Source organism: Artemia franciscana, chromosome 13, assembly GCF_032884065.1.
Source record: "Artemia franciscana chromosome 13, ASM3288406v1, whole genome shotgun sequence".
NCBI lineage: Eukaryota > Metazoa > Arthropoda > Branchiopoda > Anostraca > Artemiidae > Artemia > Artemia franciscana.
The window spans coordinates 42,845,274-42,866,294 of NC_088875.1; the positions used below are offsets into that span (position 1 = coordinate 42,845,274).

At 35.7% G+C, this 21,021-nt stretch overlaps 1 protein-coding gene across 7 annotated transcripts in view; it reads left to right on the plus strand.

Annotated features, from left to right (window-relative positions):
• LOC136034964 (zinc-regulated GTPase metalloprotein activator 1-like) overlaps positions 1 to 21,021 on the plus strand; it is a 157,375-nt gene that overhangs the window by 11,962 nt on the left and 124,392 nt on the right. For all 7 annotated transcript variants that reach the window (XM_065716518.1, XM_065716522.1, XM_065716519.1 and 4 more), the window contains exons 4-5: positions 5,168 to 5,319; positions 14,925 to 15,018. In XM_065716518.1, the coding sequence (XP_065572590.1) occupies positions 5,168 to 5,319; positions 14,925 to 15,018 (246 nt within the window). The remainder of the gene's footprint in view (positions 1 to 5,167; positions 5,320 to 14,924; positions 15,019 to 21,021) is intronic.

Here is a 21,021-nt window from a genome sequence, read left to right on the forward strand (position 1 = left end):
AAAGCGCAAGGTTGAGTAAAGGCAGGATTCGTTGCTAGACGGGAGGTCAATCATGGGCAAAAACAAGACGCTTGCCTTGCTGTGAAGGTTTCCCGTTTCATGATGTATTTGGTTAGAGAAAACTGACTGCATGAATCCATTCCAGCTCGGCCTTGGGACATTCAGGAACCCGGTAGCTAACCAGAGCTGATCGAGTGAGGCATACGGGTCGTTGACATTTTGCCAGGGATCTTCTCATATTGCACCTTTGAAAGCACTGTCTCACTTAAGCGGTAAGGGTAGATGGGAATTTTTCCTTTTTGGGCTACTTCATCTAATGAAACTTCAACTCTCGGAATGGGCGATCGACTGTTAATGAGAGGAGGCGTGACTGTTGCTAGCAGAGCCATCCCATGGAAAGTGTTTCTTCCGTCCATCGTGCAAACATCGTGATCTGCATTATCAGCTACATGCTGCACAGCATGTGCGGAGGTAACTCCTGCAAGGCTAGATTCATCATGGACTGATGCACAGCGTTTAAATTTCTGGACTTCAGCATAGGAGGAGCAGAATCCATGGCTGTGTAAAGTGTCAATAAGAAATCTGGACTTGAAATGGTGATCCAGTTGCACTGCTAAGCCTAGTTGCAGTGGACAAATGAGGGCATGCGGGCGAGCTGCTTGAACGATGGAATTGCCAATGGCAAGCACTTTGAAGGAAATATCGGTTCCAACGAATATTTCATCTAAGAACACCATTCGGCTATCAGGTAGAGAGCCTTCCAGCTGTTCTTCAGAAGAAATCTGCTTTGCGGTCATATATGATTCCTTCTGTGCTGGCAGTCCTTTGATATCACTTTTGACAATCTTTGCTGCTGCTCTAATAAGCTTGATTTTCTCACTCTATTCGTTATCGGTTTTGTCCAAGTAATAAAAATTCTGGAGTATCGCTGGTGCTTTTTCTTTGAATGTCACCACGTCAGCCTTACCGTCAATAGTTGCAAATACTAGCTGGTCACTGAAATATTCCAGAAGCCTGCTCTTTAAGTACTTGTTACAGTACGGTTCAAGGTCTGTCCCATTCAAAAGCTCTCCCATTTTATCCACAAGTTTACTGACTGTATACTGTTCTTCGTCATTTTCTTCGAAAAAAGTAGCCAGCTTCAAAAACGCCTGATATCTTTCATCGTGACCTGGCCTCCCCCTTTTTGGACGTTTTTTTATCTGGCTCAGTATCTTCGAGTATTCCAAAAAGTTCTTGCGTCGCAAATCTGGCTGGAAGGCTCTTATTTAATCGAAACATAGAAGAACAGGCTGCGTGATCAATGGCGTCAACTGCGTGCAGGTCTGACACTGCACATATTCGGCGGAAAACGTTATTTGACCGATCAGCATCACGGCTTTTGCACACTGCCTTCACACTCTCTTCAAAGTCTTTAGTCTGAACCTTGTACCACTCGTGTCCTTTTCTGTGGGTAGTGTGGAGATTTATCCTTGTAGTGCAGAAAAAGCAACACTCTTGGAAGTTGAAACTTGGGGTCCGTGATCGGAGTACCACTTTTTTTGCTTCCGTCTTTTCTTGCAAGGTTCGTCGTCTCTCATTCTCAATTTTCGACAGGTATATTTTGTTTGTGAAAGTCTTTCTGCAAGCAAGATGGACTTGGTTCCCTGCCTCGACAGAGATGCTGGTACCTCTCGTTTTGCTAGCTTCATTGATCGCCGTAGCTCCTTTTTCTGCCAGTACCGACGATTCTGAGGTGTCTATTGAACGTTCACAAAGGGGACATAAAACTGCGGTCTCAGCCATCTAAAAAAGAGAACTGGGAATAAGTGAGCTGTCGGTGAATGTTACAACGAAAACCCTCATTCTGAACCGAAAAATTCGTGCTCCTCTTCGAAAAATACCCCGTGATCGTGTGTCGCTTGATTTTTTTTTTTTTTTTACTTCATACAAAAACAAAAACAAAACATAAAAAAGAATTAAATGATTAAACGTGATGTTTCTGTCTAATAAAAGAGCACAAAAACAATCGTTTCTTAAAAGGGAAGCCATCAATAAACTACTTTTCTTTTCACGGTTCCTCATTCTCGGATTCTGGAAATATCTAAACAATAGGCGCCAAAAACGTGAAAAAAGGGAATTTCGCAACGGGATGGAGATTTAGATTTTTGATATGTTGTAGAGCTCTCTTTTCTGAACACAGTGGTGCAAAAATAATTTCTGTACCAATTTTGTCCTGGTTCGACCATTTTTTTCCGTATCTTTCCCCTACTAGACAGTCAAAATCCAATATGATCGTTTGGATTGGTTAATTCGAAACTTACAATATCATATGTATATTAAAAAATAAGGAAAAATTGTCAATTCAGATATTAGGGAAAAAGACCTCAATATCCAGTTAACGCCTATAGTTTTTGGTATTTGCGGGTGCCAAAGTTAAAAAAAGAACATGGAGTTAAAAATCAGAAAAAAACGCTAAAAACACATGACTTCAAATAACTTAAGACCGTGTACCTTTCCTTGGAAGGTTTAGTTGTTTTTGGGAATCAACAAATTACGAATTTTTAAACGTTTACGGGCTATTATTTCAATATATGAATTTTTCACGACTCAACGTGACAACGCTGAAGAAAATGTCATGCTGCCCTAAAAGCTTCAAAGTTTTGAAACAACCAAAAGAAAATTTGAGGAAATTGCGGATTTCAGGCATGGATATACCTATGGTGGGTGAAAAAAAATTTAATGTCCTTGGTACTTAAAAAACGGTGCTATTTTTTATATCTTGAAAGAATTTTTCTCTAAATGTCTTGCATGAAAAGTGTAGTTTTCACCAGGCTGCTGTGTGAAAGCTAAAAATGTAAGACAGATTGAATGGTTTGTGTTTCACCATCGGATGAAGATTTTCAGTCTGAATTTGTCTTCTTCGTCTGTAAGTAACAATCGCCTTTAATTTAATGTACCAAGGACAACGAAAGTGAAGTCTGATTGTTTGAATTGATTAAGGGGAAAATTACTCAAATATATATATCTTAAAAATTAGAAAAATTAGGAATCCAATTTTTGTGAGAAAAACCTCCATATCCATTTATGTAGTCTTTAGTAGTAGTAGGGACTAAATTAAAAAAAAAAAAAAAAAAAAACAGAACAGAAACACGGGTGAAAATTTGGCAAAAATAAGCTAAAATCATAAGGTACCAAACAGCTTGAGAATGTCTAGCTGTCCTTTTTTTTTTTTTTTTTATTTATTTATTTTTTTTTTTTTTTATAGGAAGAGAGGGTTTATTAGTCAACAATAAACATAATAAAACCCAAGCAAATCTTGTTTAGGTAAACAATCACCATACTAGGCCTACGTATAAACAAACTTATGAAAGGTGACGGAATTAGCCACTAAGAACAAAACTTTAAATGTGAATTTGTCTTTGGGAATTAACATATTGAATGTTTGAATTTATCCGGACGAGAAGTGCTGTTAAAATTAAAGTAATTAGTTTTGCTTATTTATTATCACGGTTAAACGTGACAACACTGAGAAAAATGGAGTACTGCCTTCAAAACTTCGTAATTTTGTGGGTTATTTATTTGTAATTCAGTAATTCAGTGGGTTATTTTCCTGCTGTGATTTCTATTGGCTTTTTGTAAGATGTAAAAAGAAAAAAAATTGCTCAGTAAAAACAAACCTCCTTGTCAGGAGTTATTTGTCAAGGTCATTTGTTACGGCTCTCTTTCAAGGGCCATATTTTGAAAAAATTTGAAAATAGTAATCAGTAAAAACACCTCTTTGGCAAGAGCTATTTTTCAAAACAAATTGTTAGGGCCCTTTGTTAAGAGTCATGAAAAACGAACGAAAATATTGCTCAGTAAAAACCCACTTTTTTAAGACTTATTTGTCAAAGCCATCTGTTATGGCCCTTTTTAAAGGGCCATAAATAAAAAAAAACACGAACATATCGCTCAGTAAAAAAAACTCTATGGCAGCATGAAAAATTTGTTTTTTTCTTCACATCCAGTTTTTTGGATCTGGCTAAGGGCCTTTTAAGTTCTAGAAATTTTTTTTATTCTTCTCGGCTAAGAAGAATGAGAATATTTTTTTAAGAATTAAGATTTTATATTAAATAGTAAAAAAGAACGAACTCAAGCCCATAATAACCGAAATATTAAAATAAATCAGCATAAGCAAATTAACGCAATACACTTAGCTTGACGAGATAGTATAATATATCGCAGACGAAAACGATAAAGTATCCTTGCTGCTAAAAAACAACTTACTATTTTAAATTTGCGAAGCCTTGAATATTGAAAAGGCTAGTGCACTTGATATTTTTGACCTTGATGAGAAAACACATTTATAACAAAAAATCCCTTCCGAAAATTAAGAAGTTGAATTTAAGTTTCCTCAGATGTGGGATTCGAATAATTATTTAATAATAAATATTCGTTAATTATTTTTGTAAAAAATAAAAATTGTTGACTTATTGTTAAATATTACTTCTTAACATGTCCGTTTGGTCCGACCTTACAATAAGCTGAAATCTGAGGCACAGAAAAAAAGACAGAGGACAAATTCTAATTACCACTCCAGTTCCGCTGTTAAATAAAAAAGAAGTTTTCTCAACTAATTGTAAGGAGCAACGTTAAATCGGAAAACAAACAGAAATTATTACATATATGAGAGGGGTTATCTCCTCCTCAACACATCGCTCTTCGCGCCAATTCTTTTTTAGTGCTGTTAAAAAAGCTTCTTATGGTTCTAACTAAATGATCATTATGTTTTAGGAGTAGTTCTAAAGGAATTGGAAGAAAAATCCAAGTTTGATTGGAAGTGTGGTTCGTTGTCTCATTTGTTCTTGAACTAGGGTTTTTGTGGCCTAAAAATTTATTGAACTATTTATTGAGTCTTATAATTTATAATGCAAATTACAATGCAAATAACAATAATAATAATTTATTTTTAACCTATTGTACAGTACATGTAAATGGTGGAGTAACAAAAAAAGAACAATAAAAAAAGAACAACAAAACTAAAAATAATCACTAATAAACCAGCACCTAAATGACAAATAAGTCTTGTTATTATTATTACAATATTCTATTGACTTTAGAATAGAATTGATTTCTATATTGAAATTATTGAATTTTTTTTTTATTGAATTTATTTGTTGAACTTATTTATTGAATTTATTTTTAGAGACAGTGGAGTTGCAGCAATTGAAAGCTTGATGAAAAAGCGTGGAAAATTTGACTATATTCTTATTGAAACGAGTGGTATAGCTGACCCTGGTCCTATTGCATCTATATTCTGGCTAGACAAAGAACTCGAAAGTGATGTTTTTCTAGACGGTAAAACGAGTGAATTTCTTAAAATTGATGGTAGCATTTGAAAAAAAATCAAATAGTTAATTTAATTTAATAAAACGTGAATCCAAAAAGGGAGGGACTGCTTTTTTTATTGGTGGGATAAGATGGACTGGAATGAGGGCATATTCTTACCTTACGCAAAAATGAAACACTCAACTAGGTGGAAAATGTCATCTCTACTGTTATGTCTTTTGTGATCTCTACTTGTCTCATTACTTCTGTCCCATTGTTTCATGTTTTGCTATCTTATTACTCCATTTTTTTGTGTTTGTAATTTTCACTTATCTCATTGCACATTTTTATCGTATTATTCCACTTATCTGATTGCTTTTAGCTCATATTCAAACTTTTTTTTGGTCTCATTACTCCACTTCTTTTGTTGTTATCACCGCTTATCTCATTGCTTCAACTTCGTGACTCTGTATTTTTATCTTATTACTCCACTCTTTTTTGTCTTTTGTGATCTCCATTTATCTCATTACTTTTGTCCCATAGCTCCACATTCGTTTGCATTGCTCACCTTTTTTTTTATCTCTTTACTCTACTTTTACTATTGCTATTAGTAACAACTCACCGCAGCGCCAAGTTGTCTGAGGTCAACACAGCTACGCACGCTTTTCCTTCATCTTAATCTGTGTAAAGCCTCTTTACATCCTCCCAGGAAGTTCTCATTTTCCTTAAATTTTTCCTTAACATCTTCCCACCCCAATCGAGGACGACCTGCTTTTCGTTTATCCCGTGGACCTTTGGCCGAAAAGGATCCTTCATCTGTAGAACGTGCCTTAGCTATCTCGACTTTTCTTTCACTATAGCCCTAGAACCCGGGATTGAACCACACTTTTCATATAGCCTACTGTTTGAGATACCGTCAGTCAGTCGGGTACCCAAAACGGTCCATGGACAATTTCTCTGGAAAACATCTGGTAAATATTCCTCTTTTTTTCGGAGCGCCCATGCTTTTTTTCGGAGCGCCCATGCTTCAGAACCATACTTGACCACTATCACCACTGTATCTTCCAATTTTCTAATTTGGTTTGCAGACTTATCCTCCTATTTTTCCACACTTTTTTCAACTGCAAAAAATTACCCTGGGCATTGGCTATTCTACTTTTGACATCCACTGCACTAATAAGTCCTTACTAATAATACTACCTAGATAAGTGAAGCTGTCCACTTGATAGATCTTTTCGTTACCCAACGTAACCTTTCAACTTCACTGAATCTTAGACTTAGCGACCTAGTCTTCTTAACATTAATTTTCAAACTTATTGTTGCGGCCTGAACTCGCAAAACCTCTGAAAAAGTTCATTCATTTTGCTAACACTTTCATCTAGGATACTTAAATCATTAGCATAACCTAGGTCCAGGAAAGTTTTACTTCCCTATTTGATTCTGTGTTCTCCCATTGCCTTTCCTGTGCTCTTTAAGACAAAGTCAATGAAAATGATCCATATAAATGGGGATAGAACGTCAACCTGCTTAAATCCTGATTTAATACAGAACTTGCTACTAACCTCATTTCCTACCTTAACCGTAGCAGTGTTATTCTCGTACATAGCACTATTTACTTTAATGTATTTGTCTGGTATACCATACAGGGATAAGACCTTCGTTAAAGTCCTTTTATCAGCTGAATCAAACGCTTGCTTATCATCTATAAAGTTGAGGACTAAAGATGTTTGATGACTCAGGCACTTCTCAATTATTAATCTAAGAGTGGAAATTTCATCGACACATCCTCTATTCTTTCTGAAACAGCATCGTTCTTCTCTTAAAACCTTGTCTACACTACCTCCAAGTCTAAAAAGTATCGTCATGCTAAGTAAGTTACTACTTATAGAAACTAGGATAATACTTCTATAATTATCAAACCCACTCTAATAACCTTTCTTATATAGGGGTTTAATTAGGATCTTCTTAAGATCGCTAGATACTTTTGTTTTTCTTTCTAAAATCATATTCATAATCTTCAGTAGCTTATTTCTAACCTCATAACCACCATATTTAAGAAACTCATTTACTACATTATCAGCACCTGGGGCCTTATTATGTTTTAATCCTTTAAATAATGTCACTAATTCTTCCTTACATAATATACCTTCTTTTACATTCAAGTTGTCACAAACTTTTTCATTCTTCTATATATCTTTTTCTGCAACTCTATCTCGGTTCAGCATATTCTCAAAATGTTCTGCCTATCTCTCTTTAACTCTTTCCTTATCACTATTGTCACCCTATTCCTATCTTTAACTGGGACAAGTCCAGATTGACTGTTCTCTCTCAATTTATTTACGTGCCATTACAATATTTTACTAAGTATTATGGCATCTAGCTGCATCTTTCAGATCTTCTGCAATTTTATCCATGGCCTCCACTTTTCACCTCCTTAGTTCAGATTTTAATGTTTCTCCTCTTTCTTTACATTCCTCTCACTTTGATATTATCTATTGCTCAGATAGTTCTTGTACAAGCCCGTCCTCCTCTCTATGAGACGTAATATCTCTATATTATAGTAATTTTCCTACGTATATTTCTAATTTTCATCCTTAAGACACCATCAGCGACTTCATAAACTATCTGCCTAAAATATTCCATCCATCTTCCACATTGCCAAATTTTAAACTCTCCAGTTTAGTATTCAACTGTTCCTGGAAATTTTCTCTCAAATTCTTATCCTGGAGTTTACTGATATCATAACTTCCCGGGAGGTAGTTACCCTTCTGAAAATTCAGCTTTACAATTAACCCTAGACACTAATAGACGGTGATCTTTACCTTTAACATTAATAACAGCACTCCTATATACCCTAGTTTCTTGTGTTGATCCTTCCACTCTTCGGTATACAGTAACATAATCAATAAAGTTTGCTGACTTACCATCACGTGAATACCATGGTAACCTACGGGCCATTTTATCACCAGACCTCGTATTGGTTATAACTAGATTGTTATACTTACAAAATTGTAGCAGTCTGTAGTAATTACTGTTTTCTTTTCCTTCACCAAATTTGCCTAGGCTAGGATACCATCTATTCCTATTTTTACCGACTTGAGTGTTAAAATTTCCTAATAAAAACACTACGTTTTTACCTGGGACCCCATCTATTTGGTCCTATAGCTGTAAGTGGAATTCATCTGAGTTACTACTATATCCGTCAGTCCGTTCTGCAGGGGTGTATGCCACTATAACTGATACACTGCACTTTTAGTCGTAAAATGAATGAATGGCATTCTATTATTAATACCTTCCCAACCTAAACAAGACTAGCAGCTTCCTTATTTATCATGAGTCTATCTCCCTTTCAATGTACCCCATCCTTCCTGCCTGAGTGAATAAATTCTGTGTCACCTACTTTCATGCTTCCTACCCGTTGGATATGTGTTTCTAAACTCCTAAGAAGTCCAGTTTGAATCGTCTGAATTTGTCAGTGAAAACATTGGTTCGATAGTTATTTTTCAACGTCGTAATATTTCAAGTTCTAATTTTCGTGTTCTTTAAATCATTGAAATTGTTTTTGCCACAGGAAAAAAAATGATCCCGGATACCAGTGCAGGATGAAGATCAAAATACCTTCTCAAGTCTACACTGAAGCGCTTAAGCCGGCTTGGAACCGGACAGCAAGAAGTCCCTGGGACCTCCAGTATGAATGGAGGCTTTTTGCAATCCTGGGTCCATCTTTGTCACAACTTGGTTTTCAAAACTTGGCGATGCTCTTCTATCAACAAGAGTCGAAACCCTGCACAGATACTCTCAAGATTATTATCTCTGACTCATTATACATTCATGCCTGCATATATTACGCTACTAAGGGAAGGCAACCCATAGTAGATAAATTAGCTAGGACGGGGTTCTTCAGCCCAAAAACGCCTGCTAAAACAAAGCAAACACAGAAGAATTATCCATTAATCGGAATCCAGTCCAAATGCTGTATCGTTTGCTAGGCTATAATTTCCTCAAGGGGCGCCACTCCTCAAGTTTACTAGGTAGTGTGTTAGGCATAACCTTGCTCGGCGTGAAGCTTAGCGATGTTTGTGATGCTCACCCCTTCGAGATGCTCTAGCGGATTTCCTTTATTACTTTTGGGGTGGAGGGCCAAGATCGCCTTCCTAGAACTGTACCACCGCTACAGAAATGTCCAAGCTTAGCGTGCCCCTTGCTCCCACATAGAGTCAGCAGTAAGTTTCAGGAAGGTATATATATATACATAGTGTATATATAGCAGACATCTAACCTTGCTGCGTAATCATTTGTGGTTTGGTTCTTTACAACTCTAAAATATGTTTAAATGGGATTTTTCTTTCTTTTTTCTTTTTGTTATATTTTTGTAAAGCGTTTCTCGCATTTTTCTTTACATGTTCTGTTTAGACTAGTTTTTTTCCCATTGATAAAAGTTGCCGGATGTGAAGTTATTTTTATTTTTGTATTAAATTTATTTTTATTTATAGTGTTTAATTAAGGAATTTTAACTGTTATTAATATACTAGCTGTTGGGGTGGCGCCTCGCGCCACCCCAACATCTAGTTTGTGTCAACTAGTTGGTGTCACCCAACATCTAGTTGGTGTCACCCAACATCTAGTTGGTGTCCTGGTCGTCATTTGTGTCCCGGTGTCCCGGTCTGTAATTTATCTTTGAGTGCCCCAGTCGTCATTTATATCTCGCGGTCGTTATTTGTGTCCCAGTGTCCCAGTCTGTAATTTCTCTTTGAGTGTCCCCTTCGTCATTTATATTCCCTGTGTCCCGGCTTTTAGTTTTCTTTTTCTCCTTAATTTTTCAGTTTTTTTCCTTTTTTTAGATTTTTTTCTTTTCAGTTTTTAGTTTTTCTTTGTTTTTTTATTAGTTTTTAGTTTTTTCTTTTTATTTTTTTGTAGTTTTTACCTTTTTTTATTTTTTTTTTAGTTTTTTTCTTTTTTAGTTTTTAGTTTTTTACCTTTTTTTTGTTTTTTTTTTGTTTTTAGCTTTTTTAGTTTTTTTAGTATTTGCTTTTTAGTTTTTTTTTGTAGTTTTTACCTTTTTTAGTTTTTTCTTCTTTTGTATTAATGCTAAAGCCAAGGTTCAAACCTGGAGCCTCTCGGACCTAGAACCTGAAACATAACGCTTTACCAACTCAGCTACTTCGGCTTGAATACATTCGTTTTGAGCAGCTTCCTCGGGTGTTGCCATTGTAGGTTCTTCAGTCATTTTACAATTAGAAATTTCTCTTTCAACCATCTTCGTACAATTAAAAATTTGTCTTTGAACGATATTCTTAAATACCTGTGTCCTGGTTGTCATTTATATTCTCTGTGTCCCGGTCGTCATTTGTGTCCCGGTATCCCAGTCTGTAATTTCTCTGTGAGTGTCCCGGTCGTCATTTATATTCCCTCTGTCCCGGTCGTCATTTGTGTCCCGGTCTGTAATTTCTCTTTGAGTGTTTTTTCTTTTTAGTTTTTTTACCTTTTTTCTTTTTTCAGGTTTCTTTTTCTTCTTTATTTTTCAGCGTCACTATGAAATACATATCGCCGAACCTTTGTTTTTTTTTAACTAAAATCTGGTAGGCATTGATGACCTTATTCAAGTCAAAATCCCAAACCCAATCATCATCGCTATCATTTTCAGTTTTGATATGTTTTGACTCTTGCTGTCCAGGTGGATTTTCATCTAACTGCGCGGTTTTGCGTTTTTTAGCCGCAAGCCTGTTTTCTTGCTGTTCTTGTGATTCCTCGGCACGCTTTCTTTTCTTACTTTCTCTATCAGCCGTATAAAGTTTTTTGGCATAGACTTTTTGAGCAGCTTCCTCGGCTGTTGCCATTGTAGGTTCTTCAGTCATTTTACAATTAAAGATTTTTTCGTCCACGATCTTCTGACAATTAAAAATTTGTCTTTGAACGACTTTCTTAAATACTTTTAATGACGTCATCGTCATAACAAACATGACGACAACTAACTTCATGACGACATGATGACATGACGTCACTCGACAGACCCACAGACAAACAACTTATTTATATATATATATATATATATATATATATATATATATATATATATATATATATATATATATATAGATAGACTAGCTGTTGGGGTGGCGCTTCGCGCCACCCCAACACCTAGTTGGTGGGGGCGCTTCGCGCCCCCCAAGCCCCCCCCGTGCGCGTAAGTCGTTACGTGCCATATTAGTTACGCGCCATTGTAGTTGTGTCCCTGTGTCCCACCTATGAATATAGATAGATATATATTTATATATATATTTTTAACTACGTAAAACTTGCAAATATACAACATTCTTGGCTGTCCCATTGCCTGTGCATATAAATAGATTGTCAGGTTTACCGACTCTTGAACATGCAACATATAATTGTCCATGGGAAAAACAATCTGTATTGAGATCTATACCTCATTATTCTAATGATTGCCCTTGAGCTTTGTTGATGGTGATTGCTAATCGAACATTCCCTGTGTCCCCGTTGTCATTTATATATCCCCTTGTGCCCCCCGGCGTCCCTGTTGTTGTTGTTTCCCTGTGTCCCGGTCGTCATTTGTGTCCCGGTGTCCCAGTCTGTAATTTCTCTTTGAGTGTCGCGGTCGTCATTTATATTCCCTGTGTCCCAGTGTCCCGGTCGTCATTTGTGTTCCAGTGTCCCGGTCTGTAATTTCTCTTTGAATTTCCTGGTCGTCATTTATATTCCCTGTGTCCCGGTCGTCATTTGTGTCCCGGTGCTCTGTTGATGGTGATTGCTAATCGAACATTCCCTGTGTCCCGGTCGCTTTCTCTTTGAGTGTCCCGGTCGTCATTTATATTCCCTGTGTCCTGGTGTTCCGGTCGTCATTTGTGTCCCGATGTCCCGGTCTGTAATTTCGTCAGTCTACAAACATGACGTCAGTCGACACACAAACATGACGTCACTCGACACACAGACAACTTATTTTTATATATATACTAGCTGTTGGGGTGGCGCTTCGCGCCACCCCAACACCTAGTTGGTGGGGCGCTTCGCACCCCCCCAAGCCCTCCCGCGCGCGTAAGTCGTTACGCGCCATTGTAGTTGTGTCCCTGTGTCCCACCTGTGAATAGAGATAGATATAAATATATGTTTTTAACTGCGTAAAACATGCGAATATACAACATTCTTCGCTGTCCCATTGTCTGTGCATATAAATAGATTGTCAGGTTTACTGACTCTTGAACATGCAACATATAATTGTCCATGGGAAAAACAATCCGTATTCAGATCTATACCTCATTATTCTAATGATGTGTCCCTGTGTCCCGGTCGTCATTTATATTCCCTGTGTCCCGGTCGTCATTTGTGTCCCGGTGTCCCAGCTTGTAATTTCTCTTTGAGTGTCCCGGTCGTCATTTATATTCCCTGTGTCCCGGTGTCCCGGTCGTCATTTGTGTCCCGGTGTCCCGGTCTGTAATTTCTATTCGAACAATCCCTGTGTCCCGGTCGTCATTTATATATCCCGCTTGTGCCCCCGGCGTCCCCGTTGTAGTTGTGTCCCTGTGTCCCGGTCGTCATTTATATTCCCTGTGTCCTGGTCGTGATTTGTGTCCGGGTGTCCCAGTCTGTAATTTCTCTTTGAGGTTCCCGGTCGTCACTTATATTCCCTCTGTCTCGGTCTAATGACGTCACTGTCAAAGCAAAAATGACGACAACTAATTTCATGACGTCAGTCAACACAGAAACATGACGTCACCTGATCCACAGACAGACAGACAGACAACTTATTTTTATATATATAGACTAGCTGTTGGGGTGGCGCTTCGCGCCACCCCAACACCTAGTTGGTGGGGCGCTTCGCGCCCCCCCCAAGCCCCCCCGCGCGCGTAAGTCGTTACGCGCCATATTAGTTACGCGCCATTGTAGTTGTGTCCCTGTGTCCCACCTGTGAATAGAGATAGATATAAATATATGTTTTTAACTACGTAAAACATGCGAATATACAACATTCTTCGCTGTCCCATTGTCTGTGCATATAAATAGATTGTCAGGTTTACTGACTCTTGAACATGCAACATATAATTGTCCATGGGAAAAACAATCCGTATTCAGATCTATACCTCATTATTCTAATGATGTGTCCCTGTGTCCCGGTCGTCATTTATATTCCCTGTGTCCCGGTCGTCATTTGTGTCCCAGTGTCCCAGTTTGTAATTTCTCTTTGAGTGTCCCGGTCGTCATTTATATTCCCTGTGTCCCGGTGTCCCGGTCGTCATTTGTGTCCCGGTGTCCCGGTCTGTAATTTCTATTCGAACAATCCCTGTGTCCCGGTCGTCATTTATATATCCCGCCTGTGCCCCCGGCGTCCCCGTTGTAGTTGTGTCCCTGTGTCCCGGTTATATTCCCTGTGTCCCGGTTGTTATTTGTGTCCCAGTGTCCCAGTCTGTAATTTCTCTTTGAGTGTCCCGGTCGTCATTTATATTCCCTGTGTCCCGGTGTCCCGGTCGTCATTTGTGTCCCGGTGTCCCGGTCTGTAATTTCTATTCGAACAATCCCTGTGTCCCGGTCGTCATTTATATATCCCGCCTGTGCCCCCGGCGTCCCCGTTGTAGTTGTGTCCCTGTGTCCCGGTTATATTCCCTGTGTCCCGGTCGTGATTTGTATCCGGGTGTCCCAGTCTGTAATTTCTCTTTGAGGTTCCCGGTCGTCACTTATATTCCCTCTGTCTCGGTCGTCATTTCATGACGTCAGCCGACACAGAAACATGACGTCACCTGATCCACAGATCCACAGACAGACAGACAACTTATTTTTATATAGATAGATATAGAAGATATGCTCTGGCGTAACAGACATAGAGTAACAGACATAACACACAAACAACTTATTTTTATATATATAGATTTTTGTTTCTATTGTTTATCGAAAGGTAGTGTTGTCAAAATAATATTTAAGTAATTATTTCGGCTATATGACTAATAGCTGTCTTAAGCTAAGTATAGCTGTATACTAAAACGAAGTACCCAATAAGAGTCTTACTCAACTTTTATTGTTTGTCTTTTATAGTATGTCTCTTTAGCTTCTTTTCCTCTATATATTTTCTTTCTTCTATAGTTTCTGAATGGTCAACCGAAAGGCAGTGTTGTCTAAGAAATTATTCAAGTACTTATTTCGGCAATATGAATAATAGCTGTCTTAAGTGAAATATAGTTAAATATCAAAACAAAGCATCGAATAAGAATCTTACTCAACTTTTATAGTATGTTTCTTTAGCTTCTTTTCCTCTTTATATTTTCTGAATAGTCAACCTAAAGGCAATGTTGTCTAAAAAATCATTCAAGCACTTATTTCGGCAATATGAATAATAGCTGCCTTAAGCCAAATATAGTTAAATACTAAAACAAAGAAACGATTAAGAATCTAACTCAACTTTTTTATTTTTTTATATTATGTCTCTAGTTTCTTATCCTCTGTAATGGGACGTAAATTCATTGTTTTTATTACGATCGATGGAAGTAGTTGGTATTTGATTTCTCACGTGTTTTCATGTATTTAATATATATCTAAAACAAATAATATATGTATATAAATATTAGGCTATACTAACTGTAAGTTTTAGATATGATCATTGTTTGGAAGTAATTTTCTTATTTTTTTTAAAGGAATCATTACTGTTGTTGATGCTCGAAACTTTCTTGCAAATCGTAATTCTACAATTGTAGAGGCTTTTCAGAAGGAGGGTGGTCTTTTCGAAAGGTAATAAAGCCATATCTCTTACAGTACCATGCAAGCATTATGGGTAACTTAATTATGCATTATGTGCAAAAAACATCAATGACATCTAGTGTTTGGCGATACTTGGCATTTTTTCAAGCTTTGTAATCGTTTTTCTATCAGGAACTGAAAACAGACACTTAATACTACAATAATTTTACCAACTACACAAATTACATTGAAGACTCTTTCTAAAAACTGAAAAAAATAAGTAAAAATGTGTTTGAGAAATCACCAAAAATGAAACTAAAAATACACGGTATCAAACAGCTTAAGAAAAGTCGCTTTTCTTTGAAGGTTTAAGTGTCTTTGGGAATCAACAAATTCTTAACATTTGAATTTTTACGGACAAAAATGTTGCCAATTGTAACTAAATAGTTTTGTTTATTTACGGTCCTACATGGTAATATTGACAAAAATATGACGAATAACGTTGCCAAATTCAATAAATTAGTTTAAGTGATGTATTTTCATCGTGTAACGTGGTAACACTGACGAAAATGCAACACTGTCCTAAAAACTTTGTTATCTTTAAACAGCCAAAAGAATGATCTTTGCGAATTATGGTTTTCAGGTATGAATAGAGGCTAAGAAAGATCTAGGTGGCGAAGAAGTTTTAATTTTGATGTCCTCGGTACTTAAAAGGTTAAAAGTCATCGAAAAGGTTATAAAAAAAGTTGATCTTAGTTAATATTTGTGATTTAGTTTGCTGTTTGCCAGCATAATTTAGGAACAATCTTGTTCGGTAGTTTTGACTAGTTCAGGTACATAATTTTTAGTATTAAGTTGTTACGTTAGAATTATCAGTTATGGCCCTCTATTGGGTAAGCCGTAAAATACTTTGAGCGTGCGTTTGGGCTCTAGCTAACCCTAGATACTAACTATTTATTATGAATGGTTTTAGAACCAGCTCATTCCCCTATTTAACATTAGCTAAACACTAAAGGAAAGACAAATAAAATAATACAGACAATACAACTAATAATATAATCAAGGGGTGGTAAGGACGCAAGCGTCGACAAGCATCATCACCTAATATAGCATAAAGTTTTTTTTGTAAATGAAAATATTATCAGTGGCATAAAACCTTCTAATAATATTCCGATTTCTAAAGAACGTGGCAGATACAATAAATATTTGCAATAATGAAAATACAGAGCTCCTATAGTTTGTAAATCTTGACTATTCAAAAACGGGCGCAAACCGAACAGAAACAATATAGAGTGATTGCAATATGTCGAATAAAGTCTGGATAAAGCCTCTCGTGGAAATCTGCCTCGGTTTGGGACAATTTTCGCATACCCAATTTTAAGTTTACTTTTAATATGATTAACCACACAAGATCGAAAACCCGATAAAAATTAACAAATACTAACACCAAGCCACTGAATCGAAGAAATAAGCTTAACTGAAAAAGACCACAAGCAAGATCACTACTTTTATGTTTAGCGTTAAAAATTAAATATTCACGTTTTTCAGTATTAAGTTGGCTGATTTCCTCAAAAGACTTAGAAACAAGCTGGGTCGACTTAATTAGGCTAGATTTAGTGCGGCTAATTAAACGTAAATCTTCTGCATATGCAGTATACGAAAGATGAATAGGCCTTTATTTAATTATTCGTTTTTGGGAGGCTGTACTTTAAATATTTTGGCATCTTGTCCCAAAAGGCTATAAACAATTCGTGGTGAAGAACCGTAAGTAAGGAGTGAAACGTACTAATATTAATCAGAATTAAAAAAGAATTTTGATAACAATATTATGTAAAAGAACAGGTTTTTATGGGGATTCTAAATATTTAAAAATCCACTGATTGTAAAGATTTGTTATGGTATGTTTACATTCAAATATATAATGCTTTTGAACTTACCACAGTCTTGAAAATCCTGTTTTGAAATTGTGTTTTATTTCTGTTGATGATGCGACTGTATAAAAACAGATTATTAGAATGTTTATGACAATTATGACATTGAAAATTTATGATATTGTTGAAATTAATTAATTAATCAATTAACTGTCGAAATAATTAATGAAAAACGGAAGAAAAGACAATTTTTACTCATCAAAAGAATTGGCTTTTTTTTCCAAATATAGAAAAAAAATCATTAAGTTTAATGTTACCTATCAAAAGCAACGAGCGTGAGAAAATTTGTCTGATTTTCGAAAAAGGGGCGGAATACCCGCAAAAAGTCTAGCTATCTTAATAGAATCTTATTGTCTGATTCAGCATATCAGAAAACCCTAGTACAGAGGTTTCAAGCTCATATCTTTAAAAATGTGGAATTTTGTAAATTTTTTTTTGGTCAGAAGAAAGATCGTTGACGCATTTTTGTTTTATTTAAATTTTTTCCCAGTGGTGATCGTGTCGAACCAGTGTCCTAGAGGATTGACAGAGGGCTCATTTGAGCGTAAATTAAATTTCTAGTGCTCTTTTTAAGTGACCAAAAAGATTAGAGGACAAGTAGCCCCCCTCCCACGCCACTTCCCCCCCATAGACATCGGATCAAAGTTTTGAGATTGTCATTTATATTAAAGAGCAAAATATAGCCTATAGTAATTGAACTAAAAATTATTTGCTTATAGGATGACCTAAAATTTATCCTTACGAATTGAGGTATAGTCATGACAGTAGAACGTCACACCTGTTGCTGAATTTTTACTATAAACTTGTTGATCATCACGTTACATTTCAGTCGTTTCTTTTGGTTTTGCCATTTAGCTATATTTCGGGTATTAAAAACTTTTATTTTGTATGAAATATAAAGAATGTTTGGGGAACACGGGTAATTATATTTTGTTTTGTTACTGTCTCTAAACTCAGTAAAAAATCCAACAAAGAGAAAGTTTAGTCTAAGTTTTTGGATGAATGCTTAGGCGTCGAATGTTAAGAGAAACGTTACGAGCAATGGTGAAGAATGAACTTTAGCCCATAGTAACTAAAACAAGAAAATATATAATCATATGCACGATGATACAACGCGCTTTTCTTGTGTCAAGATAAGATAATACAGTTTATAGTAAAGAATGAACTCTAGCCTGTAGAAACTGATCTAATCTTTGTAAATCCGGTTTGCAGCGGTAGATTACAACCTAATAAGAAATGATCACGTCCTTTAATAGAAATTCAATAACCTATAACTCCTGAAAATAGTGTCAAATCGAAACACAAAGCTCACTATTAGAACCGCCGTGTCCGAAACTTCTAAACAGGAAACTTCAGTCTCTTGGCTTGAACAACAACATATATGTTGGCTTGAAAAACAAGATTTAAGTGGCTTGAATACGATATTCTATATCAAAGGTATCTTTTTTCGTTCTTTCTCCTCAGCTAGTAGCGAAGCTATTTCAAAGAAAGTTGATGTATTTAAAAACCTTACATAATTAAAAAAATTAGTTTTAAAAATAAAATTTTTAAAATTAAATTTAAAAATTTAATTAGATTTTACTTTTAAAAATAAAATCAATTTTCTATCAAAAACTGCATTGTTTCTATAACTGCATTTCTTGCATGTTCAAGAGTCAGTAAACTTGACTTTTTCGTTTGGGGGGCGCGAAGCGCCCCCACCAACTAGGTAGTTTGGAATAAAAAGCTAATTCTTTTGATGCGTAAAAAAACTGTCTTTTATTCCGTCTTTCATAAATTGTATCGACAGTTAATTCATTAATTAATTAATTTCAACAATTTCATAAATTGTCAATGTCATAATTGTCATAAACATTCTAATAATCTGTTTTTATATAGTCGCACCATCAACAAAAATATAACACAATTTCAAAACAGGATTTTCAAGACTGTGGTAAGTTCAGACGCATTAGATATTTAAATGTAAACATACAATAGCAAATCTTTACAATCAGTGGACTTTAAACATTTAGTATCCCCATAAAAACCTGCTATTTTACACAATATTGTTATAAAAATGCCTTTTTTAATTCTGATTACTATTAGCACGATTCACTCCTTACTTACGGTTCTTCATCATGAATTGTTTATATCTTTTGGGACAAGATGCCTAAATATTTAAAGTACAGCCTCCCAAAAACGCTATAAGCCCCTGAATATATTTTTCAGAGGAGTTGTAAAATTAGGGATAAAGGAATAGAATAATTAAATTAAGACCAATTCATCTTTCGTATATTGCATGTGCAGATGATTTACGTTTAATTAGCCGCACTAAATCTAGCCTAATTAAGTCGACCCAGCTTGTTTCTAAGTCTTTTGAGGAAATTAGTATTTGTTAATGTTTATCGGGTTTTCGATCTTGTGGGGTTAATCATATTAAAAGTAAACTTAAATTTGGGTACGCGAAAATTGTCCCAAACCGAGGCAGATTTCTACCAAAGGCGAGAAAGAACGAAATTGTGAAATTTTCTTTGTTAAAAGGAAAATCAAAATGACACTAAATAAACTGTATAAAATAACATAAAAGTGTATAAAACACCTATATAAATATAGAACAGAACATCAAAGATAACAGAAATTATTACTGTTTTTTTGTTAATTCAGGAGGATTTTTGTCATATTTTAGTAGTGAGAAAAGAAAAAACGAGAGAGTAAAAGAAGTAACGATACATAAGACTTGTTTTCATCTAAATATAACATGCTGGATTTGCACTGGCGGATCCAGAGGGGCTAGCAGAGGACCCTGCCCGCCCCTCCACCCATTTTTTTTCTTTTCAGCGGATAGCATGACACTGAAACATCGTAGAGAGCTGTTTAATGGCTCATTTTAAAGGAAACTGCCACATCTAGTGCAGGTTTGTAATTAAAAAAATTAATACAATCAATTTTTACGAAAAACTTCATTTTTCTATCAGGAATCATCCGATTAATCAGATCATTACCCGCGTGACACGCAGGTGACTTAACCTATCACCGGTGACTTAATTCTATCATGTTTATTCTACCATCGGAGACTTAATGAAAAATAAGTTACATATAATTATAGTAAAGAGCGAATTCAATCCCAAAGAAACTGAACTCTGTTGCTTCTTTAAATTTTAAATTTAGAATTATATAAAGGGTCAGTCTAGTTAATCATAAATGAAAATTTTTTAAGTTTCAACGGTATCATGGCTTCAGAAATGGTTGACACCTAGTAAAAAACAAACCATAGCTCCTATTGGACTCAATTAGCTACATGATTCTCTGAAGTTCGTCTCTTACTACTTCAAATAAAAAGGAGCTCTAGTCATTTCCTATTAGTGATTTTAATATTAATAACATCAGTTGAGCTGACTGATGATCTGCTGGCTTAGACTACACACCCACCCACCCAATACACACACTCAATACACCCACCCAACATACCCACCCAACACACCCACTGCATCCATGATACTGCTAAAACGACTGAGCAGGGAAATAATTATTTAAAACAAATCTATCTTTTATTATCTTGTCAAAAGATAAGCGTGTGATAAAGCACTATGTACATAATTATTTATTTAAATAGTTTAATTACAATTGGCTTTAGTTCCTTCTTTAATATACTTTATCAGTCTCTGAATTTGCTCTTTATACTAAAAATTTAAGTTAGTATGCGCTAGAGTTCGTTCTATATTATAAAACCATTTATAATCCTTTATGTGACTATTGTTTAGAATGTGTTCTGTATTACAGCTTAATTCATTCTTTACTGGAAAATTTCAAACAGGCAATAGCTTATGGCTTTTTCTTAGTTGGAATAGTAAGAGACGAAGCTCAGTATAGGACTGTACCCCAGACAAGTAACTTTTTTAAAGATACATGTATTATCTTAACTTTTAGTTATGCTGGGTTGTTTTTATTTAATATGTTCAGCTATGTGTACTATAGGTTGCTAGCTCATTTTTCATTCTTCTAAAAAAAAATTTCATTTTTCTCAAAACACTTTCTTTTCACTGCGGGGACCAATTCTGCTTTTAATAAGTTGCAGCTGAAGCTGCAACAATGACAACTATAATTTAGAGCTTGAGCTTCAGTAAAATTTAATATTTGTTCTTTA